The sequence below is a fragment of the Mustela lutreola genome, chromosome 9 (genome assembly GCF_030435805.1).
Source record: "Mustela lutreola isolate mMusLut2 chromosome 9, mMusLut2.pri, whole genome shotgun sequence".
Classification (NCBI taxonomy): Eukaryota; Metazoa; Chordata; class Mammalia; order Carnivora; family Mustelidae; genus Mustela; species Mustela lutreola.
This window is the reverse complement of record NC_081298.1, coordinates 49,723,832-49,751,667: the sequence shown is the minus strand read 5'-3', so window position 1 is coordinate 49,751,667 and position 27,836 is coordinate 49,723,832. Positions and strand designations below refer to the sequence as shown.

The 27,836-nt window shown below is 49.0% G+C and overlaps 1 protein-coding gene across 2 annotated transcripts in view; it reads left to right on the top strand.

Annotated features, from left to right (window-relative positions):
• The first annotated feature begins 4,602 nt into the window (after positions 1-4,602).
• The window catches only part of ACSS1 (acyl-CoA synthetase short chain family member 1), a 60,963-nt gene continuing 37,729 nt past the window's right edge, over positions 4,603-27,836 (top strand). Inside the window, exons 1-2 of one of the 2 annotated variants that reach the window (XM_059134237.1) lie at positions 4,603-4,971; positions 15,530-15,626. In XM_059134237.1, the coding sequence (XP_058990220.1) occupies positions 4,680-4,971; positions 15,530-15,626 (389 nt within the window). In that variant the 5' untranslated portion in view covers positions 4,603-4,679. Of the gene's footprint in view, positions 4,972-5,745; positions 5,765-15,529; positions 15,627-27,836 lie in introns of those variants that run through there. The other variant, XM_059134238.1, reaches the window with a different exon arrangement.

Below are 27,836 nucleotides of genomic sequence, written 5' to 3'. Positions count from 1 at the left end.
TCATCCACAGGGATGTGGTGTGCAGTGTTACAGGATGGGAGACAAAGGTTGTGCTGCAGCTATATGGGAATCATTGAGCCCCCACTGCCAAAGGGGATGGAATCAAACCTCTCCAGATGTTGTCATTACCACTGAGTACATGGCAACACTGCAAAGTGGAAACCTGGGGGGAAGCTTTCCCTGACACCCTTCTGAAAGCACTCCTAGACTCCCAGCCAACCAAGTGTTCTCCTTCAAACCTGGTTCAAGCCACCTATTATGGAATTTTTGTTTGGGTTTTGTTTTGCATTTCACTCATTTGAGCAGCTCTCTGTCTCTCTGCCTCTCCCTGCCCCCCCCCCCCCCCCCGCTTTCTGTGGTAAGCTTGAGCTCAGGGCCTGTCTGGAGGTCATCCTTGTCAAGCTGTCAGCCCTTAGCCCTGGGCTGTGCACACAGGAGGGGCTCCAAAGATCACCTATGCATGTCATTGAAGAGAAGTGCAGAGTGGGTAAGCAGAGATCTTTGAAGGCTTTTGTGGAAGTACCCAACTTTACAGATTTGGTGAGTCAGGGCTAGGTCTTACTGACTGGGGGCAGGTGGTTTTCCCATCCATTACCAACAAAACTGTTTCTAGGGGCACCCAAGTGCTCTGAGTAAAGTAGGTGTTTGGATCTAAGGAGGCAAAAGTCGAAGGGGGTGTTGGTGGGCTATAGCCTCCAATGTGAACCTCAGGCCCAAGATATAAAGTAAGCCCCAGCTTCCCATGGGAAACCTCCCAGGCCTCCCTACGTTGGCACCTGCCAACGTACAGCTTTCAGTGCTGAGGACTTTGCCCAGGGGCCTGTTGGAAAGAACATGGGACCAGCTCTGCCTGGATGGTTGGCTGCTCTCTCAGCACCACTGTGGCCCCAGGGAAGCAGCCCGGGGAATATGGCTGGGGCGGATGGACAGTGGCTCCATTTGGTTTTAGTCATGGGAGATATGTTTCCAGGAGGCAGAAAGAATGGCTTTGGCCTCAGGGACCTCAGGGCTATGACACTCAGGAGGCAGGGTCCCAGGTCATCTCTTGGTTAATGGGCTGGCTGCTGGAAGTGCAATTCTGTACCACCTGAATTCTGAAATGTTTTATGTCCACATAATCACTTCTCTTTACCCAACCTGAAGAAAACAAGAACTAGGTACTTCTTTATTTTTTAAAGGTTTCTTTAAAAGGTTTCTTTTAAAGGTTTCTTTATTCGAGAGGGTAAGGGGCAGAGGGAGAAGAAGAGAGAGTCCCTAAGAGGACTCCACACTGAGTTGGAAGACCAATATGGGGCTCAGTCTCAGGACCCAGAGATCACAACCTGAGCCGAAATGAAGAGTTTGATGCTTAACGAACTGCACCACCCAGCTGCCCTTGAACTTCTTTATTTTTTTAAATAAGGATTTTATTTATTTATTTGACAGACAGAGATCACAATTAGGCAGAGAAAGAGAGGGAAGCAGGCTACCCACTGAGCAGAGAGCCCCATGTAGGGCTCAATCCCAGGACCCTGAGATCATGACCTGAGTCAAAGGCAGAGGCTGAACCCACTGAGCCACGCAGGCACCCCTCTACTTCTTTATTTTAAAGTCAAGTCAATTCTATGTACTTTTCTCATTGTTCTCATGAGGATCTTCCTCTGGGAGGCTACTTCAGCTCTCTTACAGCACCACACCTGAGTTCCAAGAAAGCTGGAGCTGCAGCTGGGGCCTGCAGGGCCTAAATCTGGGTCTGTCAGACAGGGATGCCCCCTGTGGCCCGGCACTAAAGAAATCCACCAGCCTGCATTCAAGGGGTGGGGGACAAGCTCCTCTCTCCACAGAGCAGCATACTATCCCTTCTACACAGGGGATGAAATGTTGGTGGTAGTCTTTGGGACACACTACAACAGTTATAATCTTCATGGACAGTTTAGCATTTTCTATTGAAAATGAAGATTCAGGCCAAATGGTGAGGCAGCTATTGAGATGGCAGCAGGAGTGCTGGGTGTCAGTGCTGCTCTTTCACGTGACCGCTGTGGGCTTTTCAGTAAGCCTGTTTATTTCTTTGTGTATCTGTCCTACCAGGGGTTGGTTATTGGTGGTAGCTGTAGATAATTTTTAAGCTAAGTAAAAAATGTGCTTGGCACAGATCAAGTCACATGTGTAATGCTAGCTTCAGCAGTCTTAAAATCCTTGGTTCTCTGGCAGAAGGCGGGCATCACACACACACACGCGCGCGCACGCACACGTGCAGGCGCTGCTGGGGCTGACTTCCAGTGGAAGTGCATCTGACATGTTCTCCTCTGCCTAGTCTTTCCCTCTGCAGATCATATAGCTAGCAGGAAGGAATCTTTCCCAAACCCAAAGAACTCAATCAACCAGTTTTTCCAAATCCCTGTTCTCCTCTGCTTGCCTTCTTTATTACACTTTTACATCTTGGGTGTTGAAATCTTTAAGAATCTGGTTGAAACAAGATTCCATGAGTTTCCTTCTATCCTTCTTGGCTTGAGGACAACAACATAGCCTCCACTAGGGAGCTTCCTGTGTGCCCACTGCAGGCTAGACTAGATACTACTGCATTTAATCTTGACCTTGGCCCTGGGAAAAGAGATGTTAATCCTCTTTTTCAGGAAATGAAAATGAGGCACAGAGAGTTTAAGAAACTTGACCTAATGCCCAGATTAAGGCTCTACAAGGTCCCTCTCTCTCTTTTAGTGATTGGTTAAGTTCCTGGTTTAGAGGAGGGCTATGGCCAAATCTCCTTTTCGGGCTTCTTATTCTTATCGCCTTATTAACCTTAATATGTTGCTTTGTTCCATGTTTCTCCACTTGGTGCCGAGACTCCATTGCTACAATGACTACACCACGACAGACGATCCTTGTTGCGCGAGGATGCCTCTTCACTGTCAGCGCTGGATTCAGCTGCCTCCACCTTTCGTAACTCCCTTATACATTCCTACCCTGATCAATATTGACCCCAGTAGGTAGGGACAGCTCTACACCCCTATTCAGCACGAAGAAGTTATAGAAGATGAGACCTTCCACCTTCAACCACCTTAAAGATTTAAGGGTCAAAGTTGTTCAGGGGGGAATGAAGGAGCAGGAGGCTGGCTGAGGACAAAGCAAAGGCTGGCGCCTTGCACCCCCCCTTCACCCGCTCCCCTCCATATGTGTGGCGTTCCTCAGGCACCCCTGACTGCCATAAAATGATAAATGGTTAACTTGCTGAGATCACAATCCTGCAAGACAGGAGTCTCCCTTGGTTTGCAAATGTCCTTGAGATTTACAAACAAAGAGGTTACCTTATCAATAGCCCAATTTCCAGGGACGCAGAACTCAGTTCCTCAAGCCCTAATGTCACCCTCCCCTCCATAAAAAAACCGAAGGAGACGGAGGTAGAAGGAAAAGTAAATAAAGTTAAATTTCTTCTAAACCTAAATCTCATTAACAAGGATGCTTTATAGCAGGAATGTAACATTCCACCAGGAGACTCCCAATTGTCTTTACTTGATAGTAACCAGGCCTTTAATATCCTGATAGTGCTTTTTTCCGCATGCGTGGGCTAACCGGCCAGTTCTGCTTCTGTAAGATTGCTTTGTCTGCTTTCGCGCTGGGTCCCCTGACCCAATTCACTGACACGAAGTATGCCTGTTCAAACTGTCAATCAATCAGCTCAGCCCCACCCGAAACTTGTTTGTACCTGTCTATAAAAACCCTGCACCAACCCAGCTCTGGACCTCTCGGGGTTATCGGCAACTAGCAGCGCAGAGGTCCAGGTTGGAACCTGCAATAAACGACCCTTGCTGATTGGCTCACGTCTCTGGTGGTCTTTTAAGGTGGGGGTAATACTCTATTGGCATTTCAGACCAAAATCAAAGCCAAGGTTTAAGCTAAGGCCACAGATGCGGGAGCAATGGGAGAAACCCCCAGGTTTCTAAATCAGTCAAGGTTAGCAGAGCATTTTCTTTGCTTATACTCCCCAAGGGGCCTAAGGCTGGCAGCTGGCTGCTAAGAGCATCAGTCCTCGGGCCAGGGTCTGAGCCTCAGACCCCAGAACAACATCCTGGCTCTAGGCACACTAACCAGCCCATTGGGCCCACATGGGCCACTTATGTGTGTCACAGGTCGGCCTGGCAAGATGATGTGCTCACTCCCAAGGGAGCACAAAAGGAGTGATATTTGGACTTCAGCCTCTGAGATGCTGAAAGAACCTAACTGTGGTGGTCTTCACACCCACCTGCGTGCTTCCCTCCACCAGAGGCTTCCATTTTTTGCCGGCTCTTTCCCATAACGGATGGTTCAGGCTACCTGGAGCCTGGAGCCTATACCCGGTGACGCACCCGTCTTTTTTTTTTTTTTTTTTTTTTTTCCCTGGCGCAGCTGTTGGTTCCTGAAGACCCACAAAGTGAAACCAAAACCGCCTGACGCTGAGTGTCAGGCCGGGAAGGCAAAGACAAGGGCATCACAGCCCACCAGAACCGACGGCCACCTTCTGGCCTGTGCTCCCCATGCCTACTCTTCCTTAGCGGACCTCTTCTCTGGGGCAGGCTCCGGGAGGCAGCGTCTTACCGCACAGGCTGGGGGAGGAGTGGGTGGTGGCTGGAGGAGGAGACCGGGCGGGGCCGCACAGACATTAAGGGGCGCCCCCGCTCGCAGCCCCAGCTTGCGGCTCAGAGTGCCTCAGGGCTTCTGGCGAGATGGCGGTGCGTGGCCTGGGCCCCTGCGCGCGGCGGCTCCTGGGCAGCCTGTGCGGGCGCTCGGTAAAGTCGGTGCCACAGCTGCGCGGGGTGAGAGCCGCCCCCGGGGCTGCGGGGCAGCCAGGCTCCTACCAGGCGCAGAGCGCACAGGCGGCCCGGGATCCCGCCGCTTTCTGGGGGCCGCTGGCTCAGGACACGCTGGTGTGGGACACCCCCTACCACACCGTCTGGGACTGTGATTTCAGCAGCGGGAAGATCGGCTGGTTTCTAGGAGGCCAGTTAAACGTGTCTGGTGAGTGGGCTACGGGGGGGTGGGGGTGGGGACGGGAAGTAATCCAGGGCGCCCTCAGCTCAGGAGTCCCGAGGGCATTTAACAGCCATTCACGGCCCCACGGGAGGCCCCTCCTCCAGTCCTCTGCTCCTCGCACTCTCAACGGTGGCGCCTCACCGTCCCAGCCCCCATCCCATCAGGATCCCCGGAGGCTCCAGTCCGGGCCTCAGTCACCCTGAACCCAGATTCCAGCTTAAGCGCTAGGGTTCGCGCGTGCGGAGACCCGGGCGGGCATCCGTTCAGGTCGCCCAGTCATTGGTCTTGCCCCAGCGCAGCTCCTCAGTCCACTGTCCCCAGAGTTCAGCCTGGGGGTTCCACTGCGCTGCGGGCTACCCCTGTGCCAGGCTAGGGAGGAGGGCGCCGGCTCTCAGATGTAGGCCGGGACTTCCCCACTCCTGTCCCTGGGAGAGGCAAAAACTAAAAGCGCCTGACTTGTTGCCTCCGGTTGGGTACCCCAGAGACTTGCTCCGGGAGAGACTGCCCAAGTAAACAAACCGAGTGGCAGGCAGAGGGGTAGGAAAAAATTACCGCCAGCAGTTGGAATCAGTTATCTCCTTGCTCTGGGGCTTGTGGGCGGGAAGGAAGGGATGGGTGTCTCCCAGTTGACTGTTTCAGTTGTGTACTGCCTCGGAAGACCTACAGGTTGCTTTAGACCGGGTGGTGATTGAGATTCCAGAAACCAGCTCCACCAGGCAGTCAATCAATCCTCTGGTATCTTCTGAGATTGAATCCACTAGTATTTCTTTAAGATAAGGTGGGTACACTGTATCCCCATGCCACAAGGGGAGAAGGTCCAGGGACTGGAGGCGGTAATGGCCAGGAAGGGTAGGCCTGGGGTTGGTCTTACAGGGCAAGATGGGACTTGCAGTCAGGTGCCAAGTCAGGGGGGCTGCCTGCTGTCCCAGACTATGGAGTTGATTGGCGTCTAGGAGTTATTTAAGGAAAGCACATGCAGATCTTCATGGCAGGGCCATAACTAGACCTGAACTTCTAGGTAGGATCTGTTGTGTGGCACAGCTCGACCAGGTAATGGCCAAATTTTTCTGCTCCTCTGAGCTTAAGTGCCCCCCCCCCCCCATATAAACTGCAGGCAATAATACCTACCTGCTATTCTGGTTGTGAGGACACAGTGCCAGAAGGTATGGAACAGCCTGGCATTTATTGGTGATCAGTATGTAGTAGTGAATTTAATTTATTATATTTAGAAATAGCCATAAAATTATGGGTAGTGTGTTGCAGTTAACTTTCAAACAAAGAAACTTGAGGGAACTTTGGACCAGATATATGTTTTTTCATATTGTATATTACTTTGCTGGTTTAATCGAAGTGAGTCACTTACTAGATAAGTGTTTTCTCTAAAATTGAGTCAGCAGCAAGTGTCCTTGGACCAATGGAAAGAAAACCAAACACTTAGGTTTGCAGGGTTGATGGCATGTGCCTTTGAAAGGGAGGAGAACAGCCTCTAAAGGCATAGAAAGTGCAGCTTCTGGAGGCCTGAGGCTACTGTGAACATTCCTGGGTGGCTTGCCACCTCACACTCTTTGATAAGCCAGTAGGGACGGACCTCATGGGACAGGCACCAAGGACCTCATGAGCCTCACTGAGTCAGGGCTGGGTGTGTTCAGCAAACAATTCTTCTGCTTCTTTTTTCTTCACTTATTTCTCCTTTCTGGCTACATAGTCAGCTGAGCTTCAGAAAACTGTTGTATAGAAAGCTTTTCACAACTTCCTACCTCTAATGCATATGCCTGCCCACTCAGCTGTCAGGAATATCTCTGCCCTTTGCCAGTGTCTGCAAAGTGTGTTCAGAGTATGGAGAAAGGCCAGGTCAGGCCAGAGCTGCCCTGGGAACCACTTAAAACGTTGTGGAATGGGTGCGGGTGTTTTGGCCTGATCTGTAGACAGCACAATGATGGCTTGTTCCAAAGAAGTATTGCTCTCAAAAATGACATTACTCCTTCAGGAGGATCTATACTAGCGGTTTTCAAGGTGTGGTCCCCAGGCTAGTGGTGTTAGAATCATCTGGGAACATTTTAGAAACATAAGTTTTCACACCCCATTCTAGACTGTCAAAATCAGAAACCTTGGGAGTGGGGCCCTGCCATCTTTCTGTATGTGTATGTGTGTGTGTGTGTGTGTGTGTATGTGTTTTAAAGATTTTATTTATTTGATAAATAAATATTTATTTATTATTTATTTATAATAATAATATTATAGTCATGACCTAAGCCAAATCAAGAGTTGGTTGCTCAACCAGCTGAGCCAACCGGGCCTTGAATCTGTGTTGTTGTTGTTGTTTTTAAAATATTTTATTTATTTATTTGACAGAGAGAGATCACAAGTAAATGGAGAGGCAGGCAGAGAGAGAGAGGGGGAAACAGGCTCCCCGCTGAGCAGAGAGCCAGATGCAGGACTCGATCCCCGAACCCTGAGATCATGACCTGAGCCGAAGGCAGCGGCTTAACCCACTGAGCCACCCAGGTGCCCTGAATCTGTGTTTTTAACAAGCCCTCCAAGGGCTTCTGGTGCACGTTCAAGTTGGAGGACCACTGACCTATATATCCCATACCAGTGAAGATGAAAAAAAAAATAATAAAAAGGATAGGATTGAGATTAGTGTCCTGGGGATGCCTTCTTTAAGCAAACAAAAATGGTATATGGGTAATGCCATACAGTTTAGTGTTCTAGAGTGTATCTAGAATCACACCTAGATGTGAATCCTTGTTTTCCCCTTATCTGTACTTTGCATGCATCTCCTCATGTGTAAAGTAAAGATAGATGTAACCAAACTCTATTCTAGTTACTATTGTTGCATATCCAACTACCCTAAGCTTAGTGGCATAAAGCAGCAACAATTTTATTAATCCCCCAGATTCTGTGGGTCAGGACTTTGGACAGGGGCTGATGGGCAAGCGCCAGGAGATGGCTTCTTTCTGCTCCTGAAGTCTGTCTCCGTCTCTTGTGTCGGCCCTGCTTCTCACTCCAAAGTCGGGGACCTGGACTGGGATGGCTGTAGACTGGGCTCAACTGGAACTGTGGCCCGAAGCACCTACACAGGCCTTGTCACTGGGCGACAGAACATGGGTGACAGGAGGTCTCAGAGACTAGTATTGAGACCAATACTCAGAGCCAAGCTGCTAAGCTTCTTCTGACTGGCAGTGTATGTATGACCTGGGGACATCTGGGGCTGTTGTTAGTGTCAAATGAGAAAATGCTTATAAAGCATTACTTGCATCCAATCACTGGCTTTTGTTATTTATTAATGAATCATGGGGAAAGCTGTGACCTTGAACTTGGCCTTCAGCATTGTTAATAGTGTGCTGTTTCCTCTGAACAGGACTACATCGGTTTGCATATGATCAGTCTTGGATAAGAGGGAAGCAGGCTAGCGAAGGCATGCAGGTGGCCAACACAGCTCTCAAAGTCCATCCTGGGGCTCTGGGACAGCCAGGTCACCAGGTGGGGTCATGGTGTCAGGGGCCACCTGGGCAGGGCAGGTAGAGAGAGCCTCCAGTTGCTTCCCTTATATTTATGTAAAACTGCTTTGCTGAAGCAGTTCTTTTTTTTAAACCAAGATCTAAAGAGGATACTTTTTTTTTTTTTAATTGGGTTTTTTGGGGCACCTAGGTGGCTCAGTGGGTTAAAGCCTTTGCCTTCAGCTCAGGTCATGATCCCAGGGTCCTGGGATTGAGCCCCGCATCAGGGTCTCTGCTCAGCGGGGAGCCTGCTTCTCCTCTCTCTCTCTCTGCCTGCCTCTCTGCCTACTGGTGATCTCCGTTGTCATATAAATAAATAATAATAAAAAAAATCTTTATAAGAATTAGGTTTTTTATTTTAATTCCTATATAGTTAACATGTGTTATATTAGTTTCAGGTGTACAATATAGTGTGATTCAACAATTCTATACATTACTCAGTGCTCATCAAGATAAATGTACTCTTAATCTCTGTCACCTATTTCACCCATCCCACCACCCACCTCACCTCTGATATTTGCAAATGACATAGCTGATAAAAGGTTAGTATCTAGAAAGTATTCTTACCAATCTGAAATTTGGCTGTCTTTCACAGGGCTCAATGGATAAAAGTCTGTGCTTTTTTGCCCATGAGCTCAGGATGTCAGGAAGTTGAGAATGCAGAACTAGAGGGTAATGACATGTGTTGCCTTCAAAACACACAACTAAATTCTGTTTTTTCTCTCTTTTTAAGATTTTATTTATTTATTTGAGAGAGAGAGAGAGAGAGAGAGCACGCACATGAGTGGGGGGAGGGGCAGAGGGAGAAGCAGACTCCCCACTGAGCCTGACTCCAATCATCCCAGGACCCTAGGATCATCTCCTGATCAGAAGGCAGATGTTTAACTAACCGAGCCACCCAGGCACCCCTAAATTCTTTTTTCTTTTTTTCAAAGATTTTTATTTATTTATTTGATAGAGAGAGATCATAGTAGACAGAGAGGCAGGCAGAGGGAGAATGAGAGGGAAGCAGGCTCTCTGCTGAGCAGAGAACCCGATGCGGGGCTTGATCCCAGGACCCTGAGATCATGACCTGAGCCGAAGGCAACGGCTTAACCCACTGAGCCACCCAGGTGCCCCTAAATTCTTTTTTCTAAAGACCAAATTCTGAGTCAGATTTTTTTTAAAAAATGGGTTTTTTTACCTTAAAGCAAGGGTGTAGAAAAACTATTTTTAATTGACCATTGAGTGTAGAGTTTTCTGGATGCTTTTTGGAGCATGAGTTGAAGGTATGGAAACCATTTTGCTTTACTTCCCTCCTCTTTCTGATTGCACCTCCCATAATCCAGACGGCAGACACACTGAGAGTGGCAAGATGCTGCATTTCTGTGCCTCATTTTTCTCTCAGTGACCGAAGAAACTTTTCTAAAGTCTTTCAAGGAAGTCTAAATGGAAGTGTAACCCTTGGTCTTAGGAGGAGGGTCCCCCTGAAGAGACTGAATTCTTCCCACTTGTCAGATGCACAACTTACTTTAAATAGCAGATGTTTCTGGAAAGTTGGCAAATACAATTTGAGACTGATGTAATTTCTTTAAATGTGCCAGGGAGATTTTCTATTTAAAGAAAGCCCATTGTGAATCCTTTTGTGAATATTAACTCCCTCATTTCTTTTGAATAAAATTGAATTTCCCTGTGTGGGTTCACTTAAAGTTGGGGAGGGGAAGAGATGTATTTAAACAACTGACAGTAGTTCTTGAAAATTCCTAGGTAAGTGTGTGCCATCTTTATAATGGAAATGATAATCCTATTGTAATCTTTTTTAAAAAAACAAAACTGGGGCACCTGGGTGGCTCAGTGGTTTAAGCCTCTGCCTTCAGCTCGGGTCATGGCCTCAGGGTCCTGGGATCGAGCCCCGCATCGGGCTCTCTGCTCTGCCAGGAGCCTGCCTCCCCCTCTCTCTCTGCCTGCCTCTCTGCCTACTTGTGATCTTCGTCTGATAAATAAATAAAATCTTTAAAAAACAAACAAACAAACAAACAGGGTGGCTCAGTCAGTTAAGTATCTGACTCTTGATTTCAGCTCAGGTCCTAATCTCAGGGTCTTGGGATCAAGCGCTGCTTGGTGTTTTTGGCTCTATACTCAGTAGGGAGTCTGCTTGCCCTTCTGCCCCTCCCCCCCACCCGTTTTCTCTCTCTCTCTCTAATAAAATAACATCTAAAAAAAAAAAAAAAAAAAAAGCTCAGAACACATGAACCACCAACAGACATTTGCCTAACTTTTTGCAGAATTGTGTTAGGCCAGGTGCACACCTGATCTTAGGAACATGATGGAGCCTCATATCATCTCATCCTCCTGATCCCGATGTGAAGTGGTTTGTGGTCCCATTGTACAGATATGGAAACGAAGGCTCCAATTCATATATGGTGATGAACAGTATGGAAGATACCCAATGCCACAGAGCCTGCATTCTTCCGAGGAGGGGAACCACAAATCATTAAGCAAGTGACCTCACACGGGGGTCACTTGCTCAAGGTTTTTATAGATGCTAAGGGGAGGATTCTGATAGCATCCCTTCTACTCCAAACCCATGATAAAGGAATCTTAGGGACATGTTCCCTGTCCTCAGGGACTTGTGACCCAGATAGGGGAAGATCTAGCAAAACTAGCATTGTGTCCCAGAGTGGTGACTACTGGTCAGGTAAGTAAGCATTAAAAATGGTGTGAAAATGACAGGGATCAAGAGGTCACTGTGTGTTGGGAAATTGGAAAAGACTTACAGGAGGAGGTGGGGTTTGAGCTGAGCCTTAAAAATCACACTAGGTCCTTAACTGCTTGTTCTTGGAAATGGAATTTTCTTGTCCCACTGCCCAGTTCTTTAGGTGGAGTCTTTGTTTTCCAATGTGGAGAAGGAAGAATTTCCTTCCTTCCACCTACCCTCCCTTCTTTCTTTTCCTCCCTGCAGTTGAGGCAACAGCAGGAAACATGCCCATGTGTTAAAAGCCAGCACACACACAGCATCTTAGGGCTACTGTCACCCCAGGCCCTGCATGGAGCTTTGTGAATATGCTGGTGTCATCTGAGTGTTGTCCGCAGTAGCTGTCGAGGGTGTTTTTATTCCCATCTGACCTCATGCAGGAAACTCACAAAGCATCTAATTTCTACCACATCTCTGAGTCTGGAGCCATCACTCCCACAACAAATGAGGAAAGTGAGATTTAAATTAGATAAGCAGTGCACCATCTGTGGTTAATAAGTGGTTGGACAGGGTCCAGACTCCAGTGTGTGTGTTTTCCCTATGACTCCAGGCTACCATCCAGCAAAGGTTTGACCAGATGTCTTACAGAAAGTCTTTAATTACTCTTATCCCCAAAGGAAGAAGAATGTCCCCTCACCCTGCCCCAAATTTGGAACAGAATGTGTGTAGTTGTAAGCCTACGTGTGTGTCTGCAGGAGTGGGTCCAGGACGGCAGTTGTAGCAGCACCTGGGATCTTACTAGAGGCGGAGATGTGCATGCCCACCCAGACCTGCTCATTCAGAGACTCAGGGCAAGACCTCACCATCTCTGGCTAATAAGCCCTCTGGAGTTCTGGGGGATTCAGAAGTGCTAATCTAGACTAGAAATAAACCTTGAGAGATAAAGCCACTAAGACACGAAGAGATCTGTTCCCTCCTCAGGCAGGGAACCAACATGGTGTCATTTAGACTCCAGTGTTGCCCTCAAGGTTGAGGACTTAAATTAAAAGCTGTGGTTCTTCTCTGCTCTGTGCTCTGTGTTCGGCTGCACATGTACAAATATGGTCAGGATATTGGATCCCTGTCCACAGAGGGGCTACAAGTGCCATCTTGGGAAAAGATAGAGGGAAGCATGAGGTCCATGGGATGTGAAGTGCTCAGTGAGAGTGGGAATCTGTAGGCCAGACCTGTAGGAGTGTGGACACCAGGCGAAGGGCAGCAGTGTGGACAGTAGGACAGCGTCCCCCAGACACAGAGAAACAGTCCAAAGGCCCTGAGGGAGGAAGGTGCTCACTAGACTCAACATGATTGCTGGGAGGAGGTAGATCACATGGAGCCTTAGCAGCTGCTTGTTGAGAACTTACTATGTTCTGAACTGGGGTGGGGAGGGGCAGTGAGGCATGTAGGGGACACTGTACCTTGGGCTTCATGCTGACCTGCCTGGATTCCTGCCATCCATCAGCTCCAGAAAGAGAGATAGATGGCTGGTCTCATTGACCACCCATCTATACCCTGGATACCCAATGTCCATCCTGTGGACACTGCCTTCCTGTTTGGTGTAAACCAGGTGGAGGATGCCTTGCTGGGGTCCACGGCTATGAGGGTCTTGGCTCAAAGCTGGGCCGTCATTCATTGAGTGAGAAGTATGTCCTGGTGCCCTGGCTGCCATGGGAACAGACCGTGCAGTGAGGTGTCATGTGTGATTGGAAGCCCTTCCTGCTGCTTTCTGGCTGTGGCATTAGGCAGGTCACTGTACAACCCAGGACACCTGGAAACTGTTTTCCAGGCTACCCCTGGGCTGCCCACTTTTCAGGGTGACTCAAAGAGTCAAACTCAGAGTGGGAGAAATTTTAGAGCGGGCTTCTTAGGTAGAAGCGGGTGTAATCAGCTCACCTGTGATGTGTGAAGCAGCCATGCGCCAATGAGCATTTGTGCGCAGGTGGGAACAGCACCCTCTTCCAGTTGGACCAGCCACCCCCATGCAGGGCACAGCTGTAACTCAGTGTGTGGGTTCTCAGCTGGACACTTCTAGGCTTGTTGTGACCTGCCTAGGGTCATCTCTTCTTAGTCCATCCCTTAGGTCCTCCAGGGCCAGGCAGTAGGAGTGGGGTTTTGGGGCTGGTGGGCTTGTGGTGGGAGTCCAGAAGTGGTAGGGGGTGGGAGGGAGAAAGGGCTTGGCCCTACTAGGGGGTGCTCACTACTTCAACTTCCAGATAGGGTGTGGCCTCATCTGCTGGTTGCTAAAGAGAGGCCAGAAATCGGTGGTTTTAGTGTGAAAACTCATGATTTCTAAATTTTGGACTGATTGACACATACACATTAGGTTTATTGTGTAAATCCAGGTTTGGCCGCCAACCTCCCCCTCAGTTTGACCTCTTGTATTTTCTATCTTCTTTTTTTTTTTTTTTTTAAGATTTTTTTTATTTATTTGACAGAGAGAGAGAGAGAGATCACAGTAGGCAGGCAGAGAGAAGGGGAAGCAAGCTGCTGAGCAGAGAGCCTGATGTGGGGCTCAATCACAGGAGCTTGAAATTGTGACCTGAGCCGAAGGCAGAGGCTTAATCCACTGAGCCACCCAGGCGCCCCTCTATCTTCCGTTTTTATAGCATTTCTTCTCTTCTGTTTTTCTAGTAATTCAAAGAACTTTCTGGTATCAATAAGTAATATTAGTATTAATAGTTCTTCCTGATGACATCTATCTTTATTAGATTTTTTGAAGTATAACATATTTCTGTGAGGATCCAGAAAGTTCAAATACATTTTTAAAATATTTTATATATTTATATGAGAAATAGAGAGCATAAGCAGCGGTGGGAACAGAGGCAGAGAGAGAAGCAGGCTCCCTGCTGAGAAGAGAGCCCAATAGGGGGTTGAATCCCAGGACCCTGAGTTCATGACCTGAGCCCAAGGCAGATACTTAACTGACTGAGCCACCCAAATGTTCTCAAATGTAATTTTTTTATTATAAGAGTAAGTGATAGATAAAATAACTTGACTGAAAAATGTTATTTGCATACAACAGCTAAAGTATATAAATATTTTCATGGGGGTTCACCCTCTCAAGAATTATGAGAATCATTTGATCTTTTAGGGGTATGGTTTCCCATAACTTTTGTCAGGACAGTTACTCCATCAAGAAATATTATTGGAGTTCCTGTAGCTCATTGCATAGTATTATCAGTTGATAACAGCACCCTGCATTCATACAATAGCACTTCAACATTGGTCTTTTATTGGATTCCTATTGTAATCCTGTGATTAGACATGGTAGATAATGTTTCTCCCATTTGTATGGGAGGAGATTGGAGAAGATAAGTAACTGTATTCAAATAAAAAAAAGAGAAAGAATTTGTATATCTGGACATTGGGGGTGACCGTGAAGACCAGGTGGACAGATGACTGCTGGGTCCAGAAGCTACTTGCCATCATTGTTTATCTTGCTGAAGGGGAAGTGAGTAATGAAATCTGTCTGCGAGGGCTGATAGGAAGGGGCACTAAATGAACCTGCCAGATCGAAGCTCACCTTGAAATCAAGAGTAATGAACAGGATGTTAGCAAATTACCCGATCCTACTAATCTTCAGGTTTACAGTAAATTGTCAGCACTAATCTGTTTTTGCAGGCAGTCATGTGATCTGAGCTTGGGTAATAGAGGGGGCAGGAAGCAGAGTCTTCCGGACAACCAGCACGGCTGGTTCCCTATCATTTCATCACTTGTTGGAGCAGAGGCTGGTTTGTAGGGTGCTGGCTGGTTATCTGAAAGGCAATATGAATCCTTGCCCTGGATTACACCTCCAGCAGACTCGAGAGACTGCCGCATGAACTGTGTACTGAATCAGGGTCAGGCTGTTTGCATTAAGCCTTCTTTCTAGCATCTCAGGTTACAGCACTCCATCCCAGCTGCATGTTAGAACCACCCAAGGAGCCCAAAAACCACAAGGCCAACTGGGTCAGGGTCCCTGGGGGTGTCCTGGGTGATTCCCACAGGTGGCCAGGGTTGGGACCACAGGTGGGAAGCACCTGCTTCAGATATTCACAAGGGATCACCCTGCACCCGTGAGATGCTATTTATATACTGGTTGTCTTGTTTTTTGTTTTTTAATTTTTTAAATTTATTTTCAGCATAACAGTATTCATTGTTTTTGCACCACACCCAGTGCTACATGCAGGCTCTGACAATCATTCTCCTTGCAAAGAGTAGATCCCTTGCCTTTGAGGAACATAGGGTCCACCTCAGTGGAAAGCAGCACAAGCCATGGCAAACCAAACCTTCCCCTTATCCAATTTCATAAGAACCCTGTGTAACATCTGTAAAACCTATTTTTGTGCAGTCAATTGCTTGGATCAGCATGTTCAGAAGTCCCCGGAGAGCATCGCTTTGATCTGGGAGCGGGATGAGCCTGGAACTGAAGTGAGGATCACATACAGGTACTGTGTGTCCCCTGACGGCACCTCAGTGCTCAGCAGGGTCTCCTGACCCTTTACTTATCTGTTTGTGGTAGACACCAGCACCAAACATCCCTGCTGAGCTGTTACCAGGAGCAAGACTGCCCAGCTTGGAGAAGGGTTGCCCTTCACCTTGGCAGTTGGTGCCTTTAGTTTCCCACAGAAGGATCTGGTCTTTGGACACAAATATGATGAATGTTCAAGGCATGGGAAGCTTTTGGCACAGTCCCAGGTGCTTCTGTCTTGTTCTAGGCTGAAGTCATCTTTGTTTCAAGGGGCATGTTTTAGCTTTGGAAATGTTCTCTGGTCCCAGGACAGTAAACATGAGTACAAAGTGAATAAAATACATGCTGGAATAAACAAATGAGCCCACTCGGCCTCTTTCTCCCAGCACTCTGAGAGGGGGACCATAAATAAGATCAAGCCATTTAAAGGGGGGAGGGTCCTCCTGACATTTATCTTGGATTCTTTAGATAAGTTCTCCACATATTCCATGTGTCAAGCACTTTTCTGGATGTTGTGTGCATGTTGGGGTTTGAAGGAGCCCAGCATCCAGGAACTCCCTCTTGCTGGGACTGTCTTGCTCAGGGGTCTTTTTGGTTTGTCCCTACAGGCCAGTGCTTTCCCCTTCCCTGGGGTTAAAACCCCCTTTGTTTAAGCCTAAACTTGCCTTTACAATGCTATCTCAGACCCACTGTCAACCTGAGTTGTAATGTCCTTTTTCACCAATACCACCCTTCCCCCGCAGTCAAGTCATGCTCTTTCTCCTGGTGGGCAGCTTGTAACTTTTCTTTTCCAGTCATTCCACAGGTTTCACTGAGGGCCACTGTATCAGTCAATACAAGCTAGAGTATGTCATAGTAACAAATAGTCCCCAAATGCATGGTAGGGTGTGAATGGGTGGTTGCTTTAGACTGAATAGTTACGGAAGTCCTCTCTGAAGAGGTGATATCAGAGCTGGGGTCTTGTTGCCAAGAACGAGCAGCCAAAATTGGAGGAAGAATTTCCAGGCCCATCTAAGACCGTGAAGAAGTGTATGTTCTGGGAACAGAGAGAAGGTGTAAGTGGCTGGGGCAGTGGGAATGAAGGGGGTTGTGGTAGGGTTCCCTGCAGGGAAGCAGGGGGCCTGAGAGCAGCAGTGACTCCCCTGCTTGGTAACTTGGGGGCCATTGGGCACCCCTAGGTTTGTTTCTCAGATTCAGGTTTTATCACAGACCAAATCCACCAAACCTGGTAAAACTGGACTCAAGTTGACATTGGATTCAGCAAAAAGATGTCTGTTATTCTGCTGCAACTCCCTGTGGGCACCACCTTGCCCACCTCCCACATCAACAACCCTCAGCTATCACCCCTTTTTCTAGTGTCTGTGTTGTTTGCTGACCTATCTCCCTACCAGCCTGTGCAGATAAGCCTCTTGCCCTCATGTGGCCCACCAACCAGGAGCATTGGCCCTGGGAGCCTTGGGTCCAGGGCCCAGCGTCCAGGGCCCAACAACTGGGCCAACAACTGAGGCAGATGCCCAGGCCCCTGTGTACACTTGAGTTTGGGGAGCTCTAACAACCAAACCGGCTTCACCATTCATTACTGTTATTGGCCCAACTAGATTTATGTTTAATTCTTTAGTGAAATATGAAGACTCTGTGGGTGGGGTAGATGGGCTTACCTCCTGGATGCTGGAAATAAGCTGATCCAGGGATGGACTGTTTTCCTTCTGTCACTGTCTCAGATGTGCCTGGACCCCCGGGATACCCTCTTGGCTGGAGATCCCCCATGTGCACACTGAATTAGTGGCTTTGGGTGGTCCGAGGGCTGGGCTTGAATTGGCCTGCTGAGATGTGTGGTTGCGTGCAAGCCACGGGGGATAGGCAAGAAATACACTGGTGTGTTAAAACCCAGAAGGGCTTTTGTTCCTTTGTTCCACAGCAGCCCCAGGCAAGGGGCATGCTTCTGAGTAGGCAAAGCATTTATTATTCTCTCTTTAAAAATAAGCAGGCTTAGCCTGGAATGATTTTACAAACCGTAGCTGGGCTGAGTGCCTAAAGACTGCTTCTAGTCGCTGTCTGAGGAAGAAGAGGTATGTGTGTATGGGTTGTCTGTGATCAGAGCTAATTTTTGGCAGCCCCAGGTTAATTATTCTCCTGGTCATCTTAGGTTTTTGACATGAAATTTCCTTTCTGCCTGCACCTAAGCCAGTGCTGAATGTCCTGCAGCATATAAACACCACTAACAGAAAGTGCTTTCCTGCCCCAGAGTCTCATGTGGCGACAGCCAAGATGCCTTTGTTGGCCCAAAGAACAGGTTCCAGACTGGGAACCTGAGCCCTTTCTAGAAACGTTGTGGGGCTGTGGTTTTCAGAGCCTGGCATGCTGGGGACCACACCGATGTGTCCATTTGGAGGTTGGGGGTGGCCCCTGCTGACTCTTCCCCCACCATGACCTCAGGTACAGAAGGGGGCATGTTGGTGGTGCCTGGTGGCTCAGTGGGTTAGGGATCTATTGGCCTTTGGCTCCAGTCATGATCCCGGGGTCCTAGGTTGGAGCCCCAAGTTGGGCTGTCTGCTCAGCAGGAGTCCGCTTCTCCCTTTCTCTCTGTTGCTCCCCCTGCTTGTGTGCTCTTTATCCTTCTCTCTCTCTCTCCAATAAATAAATAAAATCTTTAAAAAAAAATGTGGCAGGTCAGCAAGTGTAGGACCCACGGACCCACCCCTGGGGCAAGCACTATGGCCTTTGCTCTGGAATGGAGGACTCTGCAGTCTGTAGTTCTGAGGCCACCTTCTGCTGGCGTGGTGATCTTGGCCAGCCCTGTCATTCCTCCATCCGTCCCCATCTGTAGAATGGTGTGATCATTATAACCGAAGTGATCCTAGCTGTAGGCACAGGGATGCGACGGAATGCGTTGGAGCTGGAAGCAGCAGGACTAAATAAAAATGATGATTATCATTTTACCAGTATTTTTTTCCAGTACTTTCTGGGTTCCAGAACTGTTTTAAGCATCAGACCTGAGTTACTTTATTTAAATACCACAGCCTGATTAGATAGGAATTAATTTTGTTATTGTTATTTCTAACACTTTATTATGAAAAATTTCATAATTTGAAGAATTTCAAGCAGTACACCTATTGTGTACCTAGCACCCAGTTTTTACCCCTAGAGCTTTACAAAGCTAGTTTTTATCCCATGTGATTTGTGTATCCATCCCTCTGGGGTTGGTCCATCTTATGTTTTGGATGCATTTCAGCAGCATAGCATTAACTAGTGTTCATTGTGTGTTTATTTTCTCTCTTTTTATGTGAAATTTATATGCCATAAAATGCACAAGTGTACATTAGCTCAGTTTTGATCAATGTGTATACCTGTGTAATTCAAATCCTTATTGAGATACAGAGTAATGACCCTGACCCAGAGGGTTCCCATGCCCCTTCTCAGTCACTATCCCTACCCTCCCTAAGCAATAGCTGTTCTGATTTTTTTCCCAAATAGGTTGTCAAAGTCTTATCTTAGAGGTAAAGAGGTGAGTGGATCTCCTTTCCCTCCTAGGGCTGCAGAATGTTTCTGAGGAGGCATGTTCCTGGAGCATCGTTGTAGAGCTTATCATGGAGACCAACAACTCCCGCCCAGTGACCCTAGTGACACCTCCATCCTGCTCACCAGAATCTCCACTGCTCACCCCATGTCTGGGCAGGCACACATGCACACACACGCACACACATGATTGTGCACTCACACGCATACATTTTTGGCTTGCTCATTTTCCAGGCACATTTCTGTAATGTGCTCATTGTATTTGGGATCCATCCTGGAAACACTCTCTCAGGTGGCAATTAGGGCCCTGCCACCTGTTCTGGGACATGTGCCCTGTGTTGTCTGTGGGTGGACTCCACTATTCTGATGACTGGCACATATTTCTAACCTCATCTCCCTTGGGCAGGGAAGGCCTGGCAGGATAGGCTTTGGGAACCCTGGGAAAGCCCCATATCCTCGCCTGCCCCACCAGTTCCTTCCCTCTGTGACATCTCTTGGCACCGGTACCAAGGAGCACCCTGCCAGATGGGCCAGGAAGCTGCAGGAGCGCACTCCACAGTGCAGGTGGGCCCTGAGCTGGTCATGGGGCTCTGGGAGGAGGAGGCATCAACAGCCATGACTCTGCGGGGCAGAGGGCAGCCTGAGTCCCTAGCCTGGAAGCAGGGGCAGAGGTCTGCCCCAGCCCAATTTTAGCCTATTGCTGCCCAGAGAAGTTATTTATGTTCAGAGCTGGCCTGAGAAAGCTGTTCTGTCCTAGGAAACAAGCAGACTACAAGCCCTCCTGCTCCCCTGAGGCCTCTGTGGGCAGTAGCTGCAGAGGCCAGGCAGGTACAGATAACTTGGGTGGCTCCCCAAGGCTGTGTAGCCAGATAGCATCTTGGGTGCAGCTCCTTCCAACAGTCCATATGTGCTTTTCCAGCACAGTGTCTTTCTAGAAGATTGTCCTTCAACTCTCGTTCAAGTAGACAGATTCCAGAGGCCCTTGGGGATGAGGATGTAGACAAAACACAAATCCCTGTCCTCAGAAGTTGATGGTGGGGTGGTGGGTAGATTCTTAGGCTTCTAAACTGCTATCTGGAGCCTGGAGGTTTGGGCTAGGGATTTCCAAGCTGGGGATGGACACAGGACGTGGAGTGGAGGCCTGTGGCTGATCTCAGCCTCTGGATTGTATGTGGGTGCCATGAAACACAGGTGACAGCAGGCTGTGGGGATCTTCCTCAGAGTAGTTACCAAGGCTCAGCTCATCTTGTGTCTGAGTGCTCCGAACAGAGGTCTGAACTTGAACTTGAGCTCAGAACTTAAGGCAAAGACCAAATTTGAGTCCTGTGACCTCGAGGCCTGTCACTCTACCATGTCCCCTGCTAAAGAATAAAGGACCAGATGAGAGGATCACCATTCCAGCAGTAGCAGACCTGGGTCAGTGCGGTAGTCACAACCAGCACAGCACAACAGAGCCCGATGTGCACAGGCCACACCATAAAGGGCCCGTGTTGTCTTAAATATGCCTACAGCATGAATTGAGTATAGTTTTACTATGGGTCAAGCCCCTGGAGGGGCCGATCTCTGTGGCTGTTCCATTTTCTTTCTGGTGGACAGTGTGCACTGTGAGGAAGCCCTGTCCAGAGGAGCAGAAGGGATGTCAGGCCTCTTTCTATCCTGCCTGCCTCAGAAGCCCTAGGCGGGCATAGAGGGGCCGGCTTTCTTCCAGGCATGCTGGGGCCAGGCACTGAGTGTTACTGTTTCCTTATCTTCAAAATGAAAACTTGCTTCTCCTCTGTGGGATGGCCAAGTATGGAGCAGCACCTATGTGATGAAAGTCCAGAATAGGGTCTAGGAAGATGAGGATTTGGGATTTGAGGAGGGAAGGGCATGGGGCTGCTCTGTGGCTGCTGGGGCTGGGAGCTGTTAGGGTGATGTTTTCAGAGCAGGGACTTGAGCTCCGGAGAACAATCTCTAGTCAGCTAAAAAGCAGCCCCTCTCCCTCTTGCGGGCCTGACCCTTGTTACTTGCTCTTCTCCTTGGCCCCAAATTAATTATGTTAATGAGCGAACTCCTTTATTAAAATAAAAAGGGCAATTGAAAGGAAGGATCCTTAATGGGCCTAATGAGGTTGATGGGCAGGGTGCTTTGGAGTAAAATAGCCCCATGATCTGTGAGGTTTCCCATGGCAAGGGCAATTTGCCAGGCAGGGCAAAGTCAGTTTACTCCATGGGCTCCCCTGAGTTGCGGGAGGAGAGGCCCAGGCTCATGTGCAGTGTCCTGGCTTCCCTGAGTAAGAGGAGGGAGGTACCCTGAATACACCCTTTCCCCTGCTGACCTCTGAGTAACTGTGATTGCAAAACGTGGTCGGGAATGTACATGCCGGCTGCCAGGAACTGGTGGAAACCCTGGGTCCCCTGGATTGTGTGCTTACATTTCCTTAAGACTTTGGATCCAGATGTTGAAACTGGGAAGTGTTTTGCATCTTTCTCTACATGATTTCTTATTGTTCTTGTCCTTCTTTTGGATCAGCTAAGTCTATTGGAATTTCGTATTTTAGAACAGCCAGATCTTGGGACTGCAGCAGGAATGATCCACTCTGAGAGTGTCCATGGCCAGGGAAACCTCCTTGATGGGGATCCTTCTGAGAATTTTGCTGGATCTCTGTTTTTGTGGACCCTCTTCTGCATGCAGGGGTTGTTGGGGAATGGGTGGGTTGTGGGAGGTGGCAGGGCAAGGCCTGGTAAGGGCACAGTGCACACCTGGGGTGGGACTGGGGGAGGGTATCTGGTGCCTGAAGGGTGGGGCTGGGGAGGAGCTCTTTGCCTCAGGAGTGGGGACAAGATTTCCTGCCACAGCTTGGTGGGGAGTCTTCTAGGACTAGGTGTTATTGTTCCTGTTTTCTTCCTTTCTGCTTTGGAAGACTCAAGACTTTGGTATAAGCCTGACTCATAGGTTCACTGTGGGTAGCGCTTGGTGTCATGCTGCCCCGCCCCATGTTGGTTCTCATCCGGGCAGCACTGTGGGCACAGAGGGATGTGGTTGAACCTCCTCACCCGTCCAGATGTGCACATCGGGTCCCGGGTTGGGGGAAGTGCATCTTCATTCCTGCTCCCTCTTCCCACAAGTGTCCATTTCTTTCTCCCTTGCTTGGTGGACACAGAAGGAAGGTGTCACTGTGAGGTTAGACCCACTGTCTGATGCAGAGTTTAAAAATCTATACACAGCTATGGTAGGCATGTGTGCCACTGTGCATGGCAGTCCCCAGCAGGACAGCCCATGCAGTGCTGACATCTAGGCATCCAGTCTTGGTCAGGGCTGAGAAGAGGTACTAGTGGGAGGGTGGCATATGTGTGTGCCCTGGGCAGCCCCTTTCCGTGCTCAGTCCACATCCAGCCCCCAGCGCCAGCCAGGCTGGACTCATCTGTCCACTGCCTACCTGGAACAAAGGGCACCAGCAACAGCTCCTGGGAAAGTTGTTGGTGACCATCCTGCATACCAGGCTGGGAGTGGGAATGGGGTGTCCCAGCCCTCTGTCCTCCAGGAGTCATACCTGACCCTGCTATCTGGGGGCATTCCCTGGCTGACTAGGCAGTTGCTGACACTGATGCTTGTAGCTCACATTCATGCTCATACTTGGTTTTAAAGTCCAGGATCTGATGCTTGAGGACCTGGGCTCCTCAAGCTTACCCAGCTGGAAAGGTCAGAAATGGGGTTAGAGTTCAGCTTTGATTGGCTTTTTAGCCAGTGTACTGAGGAATCTGAGAGGGAGGAGGTAACTCTGTAAACAGGACCTCTCCTGCTTGGCAGCACTAACTTGATGACAGGCCAGATGCCTGGGGGTTCCTCGTGGTTCCTGGAGGTGTGTGTAGAGGGTAAACTCTGCTGTGTGCAGACAATAGCCCTTTAGTGACCAGGACCCTGTGTTCCCACTGTCTGTCCCCACTTCCTGCTTAAGCAGACACACAGTAAGTGCTAACATCAGCTGGGGAGAAGAAGCTTCTCGGTGCCAGCAGGCTCTAGGTGGCCTTGAAGCAGGACAAGGGTCAGCTGCAGAAGAAGGTGGGGCCAAGGGCTGGGGAGTTCTGCTGTGACCGTGGAACAGCAAGGAGCAGGAAGCAGAATGTTTAATGGGCGCTCTGGGCCTTGGAGCACCTTCCAAGTTCAGGGTCGGGGATGCCGTGTGTGCCAGAGGAAGGGGTGACAAGAGGGTGCTGGCTACTTCTCAGAAAGGGGCTGCCTGGCCTGGCACTCCTTCATCCTTCATTCTTTGTGCTGGCCCTGCCCAAGACTGTCTTGCCCCTGATCTGCATGTGGTAATAGCAGCGGGTCAGGTTGGGTGAGAGGCTTGACGATTTCCCATCAACAAGTCCAGAGAAACTTCCTCTGAAAGACTAGAGTGAGGTTTTCGAGTCATTGGCAGGTTTTTGAGTCATCTGGACCAACACATCCCCATTCTCCCTGCTGGTTCTGCTTGACTGGGTTAATGAGGCAACAAGGACTTGGAATTTGAATTCCCCGGGGTCCCCACACATCAGTGATGTGTCACTCTGGTAGCATCTAAAGCAGGGATTGCCTGTGCCGGGTGTGCCTGAGTCCCCAGAGAGGTTCCCAACAATGAACTTCAGCTGTGCCAAGTCAGGATCTCCTCACGGGGTCCAGGGACTTTATTTGGAAACATATCTCCAATAACATAGCTGCCTGCCCTGGTCAGAGGGGCCGGGTCTGTCAGGAATCAGCTGTAAACAAAGGAAGTCAGTACCACTCTTTTAAGCAGAAAGGGAGCTGACAGAGTGCTAAGAGATCATCTGAGTAGACTCCCAGCACCTACTCTGGCACAAGAATGAAGACCCCCCAGGCTCCACCAAGTGCTCAGAACACACCACTGTGCCTCTGGTCCCAGCCAGGAAACCACAGTTCTGCTGGCTCAGCTGCTCAGCTTTCGCCCAACATCTTTACAACAAGTGGAATCTCTCCAAGAAAACCCAAGTCCCTCCCGAGCTGCAGCAAAGCACAACCCACTGTGCAACTGCTCCCCATGTGCAGATGCCTGGTTCAACCTGAGTCACAGGCAGAAGCCCAGATGGGAGGTGTCTGTGGCAGGCTGAGGAGACCGGAACAGAAGCCGATGGAGAGAATGGCATGGCGACCGCAGGCAAGTCTATGCGGGGTGGGTTTATGGACCCAGATTCTGCTCAGATTTCTGGGTTGTTGACTGTGACAGTATGAGGACCAGGCCTGTCACCGCCCAGATCCCAGGCCACTCAGGTGGGGCCTGGTGGTCGTTCCTCCTGGTGCAAGGGACCAAACTCCTCTGTGTACCACAGCTGTTCAAGGTCTGCTCTAACTAACATGCTCTGATCTTCACCCTGTCACTCACTCAGCCCTTCCACCAACGTAAGCCCATCTAGTTGTGGATTCATCACAGGCCAGGCCATTTTCCAAAAGAGACATCTCCTATCCTTACATACAAACTTGCTAGCTTTCTGGACCTTATGACTAAATTGTGGGACAGTTTTCCAGTCACGTAATGTTCTACGTGAGGAGGTCTTTGGCATGTTACTAGCTGGTGGAGATGGGTGTGCTTTTGTGGAACTGCAAAGGGCATCCCTCAGAAGGGGTATAAGACCTGGTATGTCCTCCAGCGTCCCAGGGCAGGTGCCTTCAAGCAGGGCTGAACTGCGCAGCCTTCTGCAGTGGCCGAATGATGGGGCTGCCATGAACCGTATGTGCATAGGGGGAGAGCCACAGGGAGCCCAGTTTTGGAATTCACACAGAATGCAGTGCCTTAAACCCAGGATAGGGGAGGCCTGTGGCCTGGTAAAGGAGATAGCTTGAGTGGAATGAACCAGGTGTGCCCTTTGTTCCTCCCCTTCCTTCCAGAGGAACAATTTAAATTTCTATTACCAATTATTTGTCTATTAAATGTGTGATTATTAAGTAAAATGAGTTAAATAAGTAAATAACAATTATTTTTATGAAGGAAAGAGTTGAAGTAAGCTTTAAGGACAGCCTCAATGGGAGATCACAGGAAGCTTTTGGGGCGCTGAGGGCTCATGATGTTGTTTCTGCTGTCACAGGGCTCCTCTTCCCAGTCCCTTGCTCGGTTGGTCAGTGAGTCATGTTGGTAGCTGGAAATCCTCCACCGGGGGAATATTAATACCACAGTAATTGGCAAATGCTATAAATCAGGGCTTTCCCCCCCCTTGGGAAAATTGGTTGTTAACCAATAGACAGCACAATAGTGCACTTCATGGGTCCCATGTTTTTTTTTAGCAGTTTCTCCAAGTTGCTACCAGAGGCCAGGAAATCAGCTTGGGCCCGAGGCAGTTGTACCAAATTCTTCCCTCTTCCGGAGGGAAGCCTCCGGATTCCCACTGCATAGCCTTCAGATTCCCACCGGTTTCCTTGCTTGCTTTCCTCTGCGTACTAATGTGGAATGATCTGTGGACTCATGGTGAAGCCTGGAAATAGAGCAGCCCCCAACTCATGTCTGGTCTAACACTGGCCACCCTGTATCCTATTGTTACCCCTGCTGCTCAGTGGACTCGTGTGGAGGAGCACTGTGGGAAGACCCACAAGGCCACCCGTGGGACAGGTCACGCTGGAGTGGGGCCTGAGAAACATCCAATAGCTCTTTTTTTTTTTTTTTTTTTTTTTTTGACGAGGGAAAAGGCAATGTTTTTAGAAAGTTAAAACCTACATCCTGTTCCTGATTCCACCAGAGAAGGGACACCACTTATGTGGCTATCCTTCGGAGGTAAACAGCCTGGCTGGCCAGTGGACGAGTGTCCTGCCAGGGCACCAGCTGTTTTCTGGGCCAGTGTCCAGGACCAGAGTCCACCAGCACACTCTTGTACAAGGCTACCAGCCTGGCCTCTGGCTCCCTCAGGGTCGGGAGCCGGACGCCGGATCTTGAAAGGAAGAACTTATTTTCTGGAGACAAGATGTGGGCTGGAGGCCAAGTGTTGAGGTCTAAGGGGAATTCAGGCATTAATTAGGACAGAGGTTTTTTCAAGTCTGACCTTACCTCCATTCTACAGGGGTTTGTCTAGAGGCTGACTGCATGTAAGGCTTTGTCAGAGCAGGAGCAAACGACTTTGAGTGAATGTTTTGACCTGGATATGCCTAGTGAGTGTATCCTGGAGCAGGTGGTCTTGAATGTGCAGCCAAACATGGACTCCTGAAGGAAAAAAACCACCCTCAACCCCTCCTCTCTCCTGTTCTCCTCTATCCTGATTGCAAGATGTAACTTGCATGTAACTAGAGGGAGCCAGCTTTGAACATCTCTCGTGCTAATTTTCCTTTTGAACAAGGTCAGCCTCAAGTTCAGTTTTTAGTTTAGTCTTAAAAATGAATGTACATTAAAAACAAAACAAAACAAAACAAAAAACCTACCCTCCCCCAAATGTTACATACATAACAATAGAGTTGGTGAGTGGCAGAAATCATGAAATTTGAGAAGGTTTGCCATGGAAAACCGGCTATCCTGACATTGAGGGCTTTGGGGGGAACTGCTTAAAAGCAGGACCCTTGGAACCAGGCCTGGGTTTGAATCCTTCCCTGACCTTTTCGGGAAGTCAGTTAAGGTCTGTTTGCCTTAGCTTCCTTATCTGAGAAGTGGAGGTTGGGGGAGGGAATGGCAGCTCATACCATGAGCTGTTGTGAAGGGTAAATGTGTGTGTGTAGTCAGAGCAGTCCTGGGCACAGGACATTTACTGAATAGCTGTTACTGTTGTTCCATGGGAAGGAAATGTGAATGGGATGATGGGCAGGAAGGAAGGGGTGTTCTGGATGCCAGCATGTGGGGTTTGGGACCACCAGAATGTGGTCCTGGCTGGCCATGGAGAAGAGGTTCCCTGTACTCACAGTGGGTGGCAAGTGTGGTTGCAGAAGGTGCAATGGCTGTGGATATGGTGGAGATACGGTGGGTGACAGACAGGTGAGGTCCTCAGAGCATGGCACCTCCAGCCTCTCGGAACCAATGTCCATGGGCTGAGTTCCTGCAACTTGCAGGCCACTGGCAATCCGCGCTGTGTGTGATGTATCCTTCTCAGATCCGCTGACCCCCTCAGGGCGAGGACTTGTGTGAGCACCTACTGGGGGAGCACGCAGCAGGTAGGCTATGCAGATGAGGGCTTCACAAGGCTTTTGAATACCCTGAGCCAATGACACAGCGACTTACACTAAAGCAAACTGGCATTCTCATTCTTCCTCCTGGCAAGAGGCACTTGAGGAACCACTGATTTATGATGATTTCCTTTCTCCACCATAATTATAGCTGTTTATAGGATGCCTTCTTATGTGTGTGAGACTTCATGTATGGTCCTTGTCTTAGTCTGCTGGGGCTACTGTAACAAAACACCATATCCTGGGTATCTTATAAACAACAGAAATTCATTTCGTACAGTCCAAGAAGTCCAAGATCAAGGCAGCAGCATAGTCACATTCCACTGAGGACCTTCTTCCTGAGTTATAGCCACTCCCCTCTTGCTCTGTCCTCACATGATGGGAAGGGCGAGGGAGCTCTGTGGGATCTGTTCTATAAGACCATTGACCCCATTCTTGAGAGTGTCACCCTCATGACCTAATCACCTCCCAAATGCCCTATCTCCTAAACCATCACCTTTGGGGTTACAGTTTCCAAGTAGGAACTTGGGAACACACACCTCAGACCACAGCTGTCTCAAAC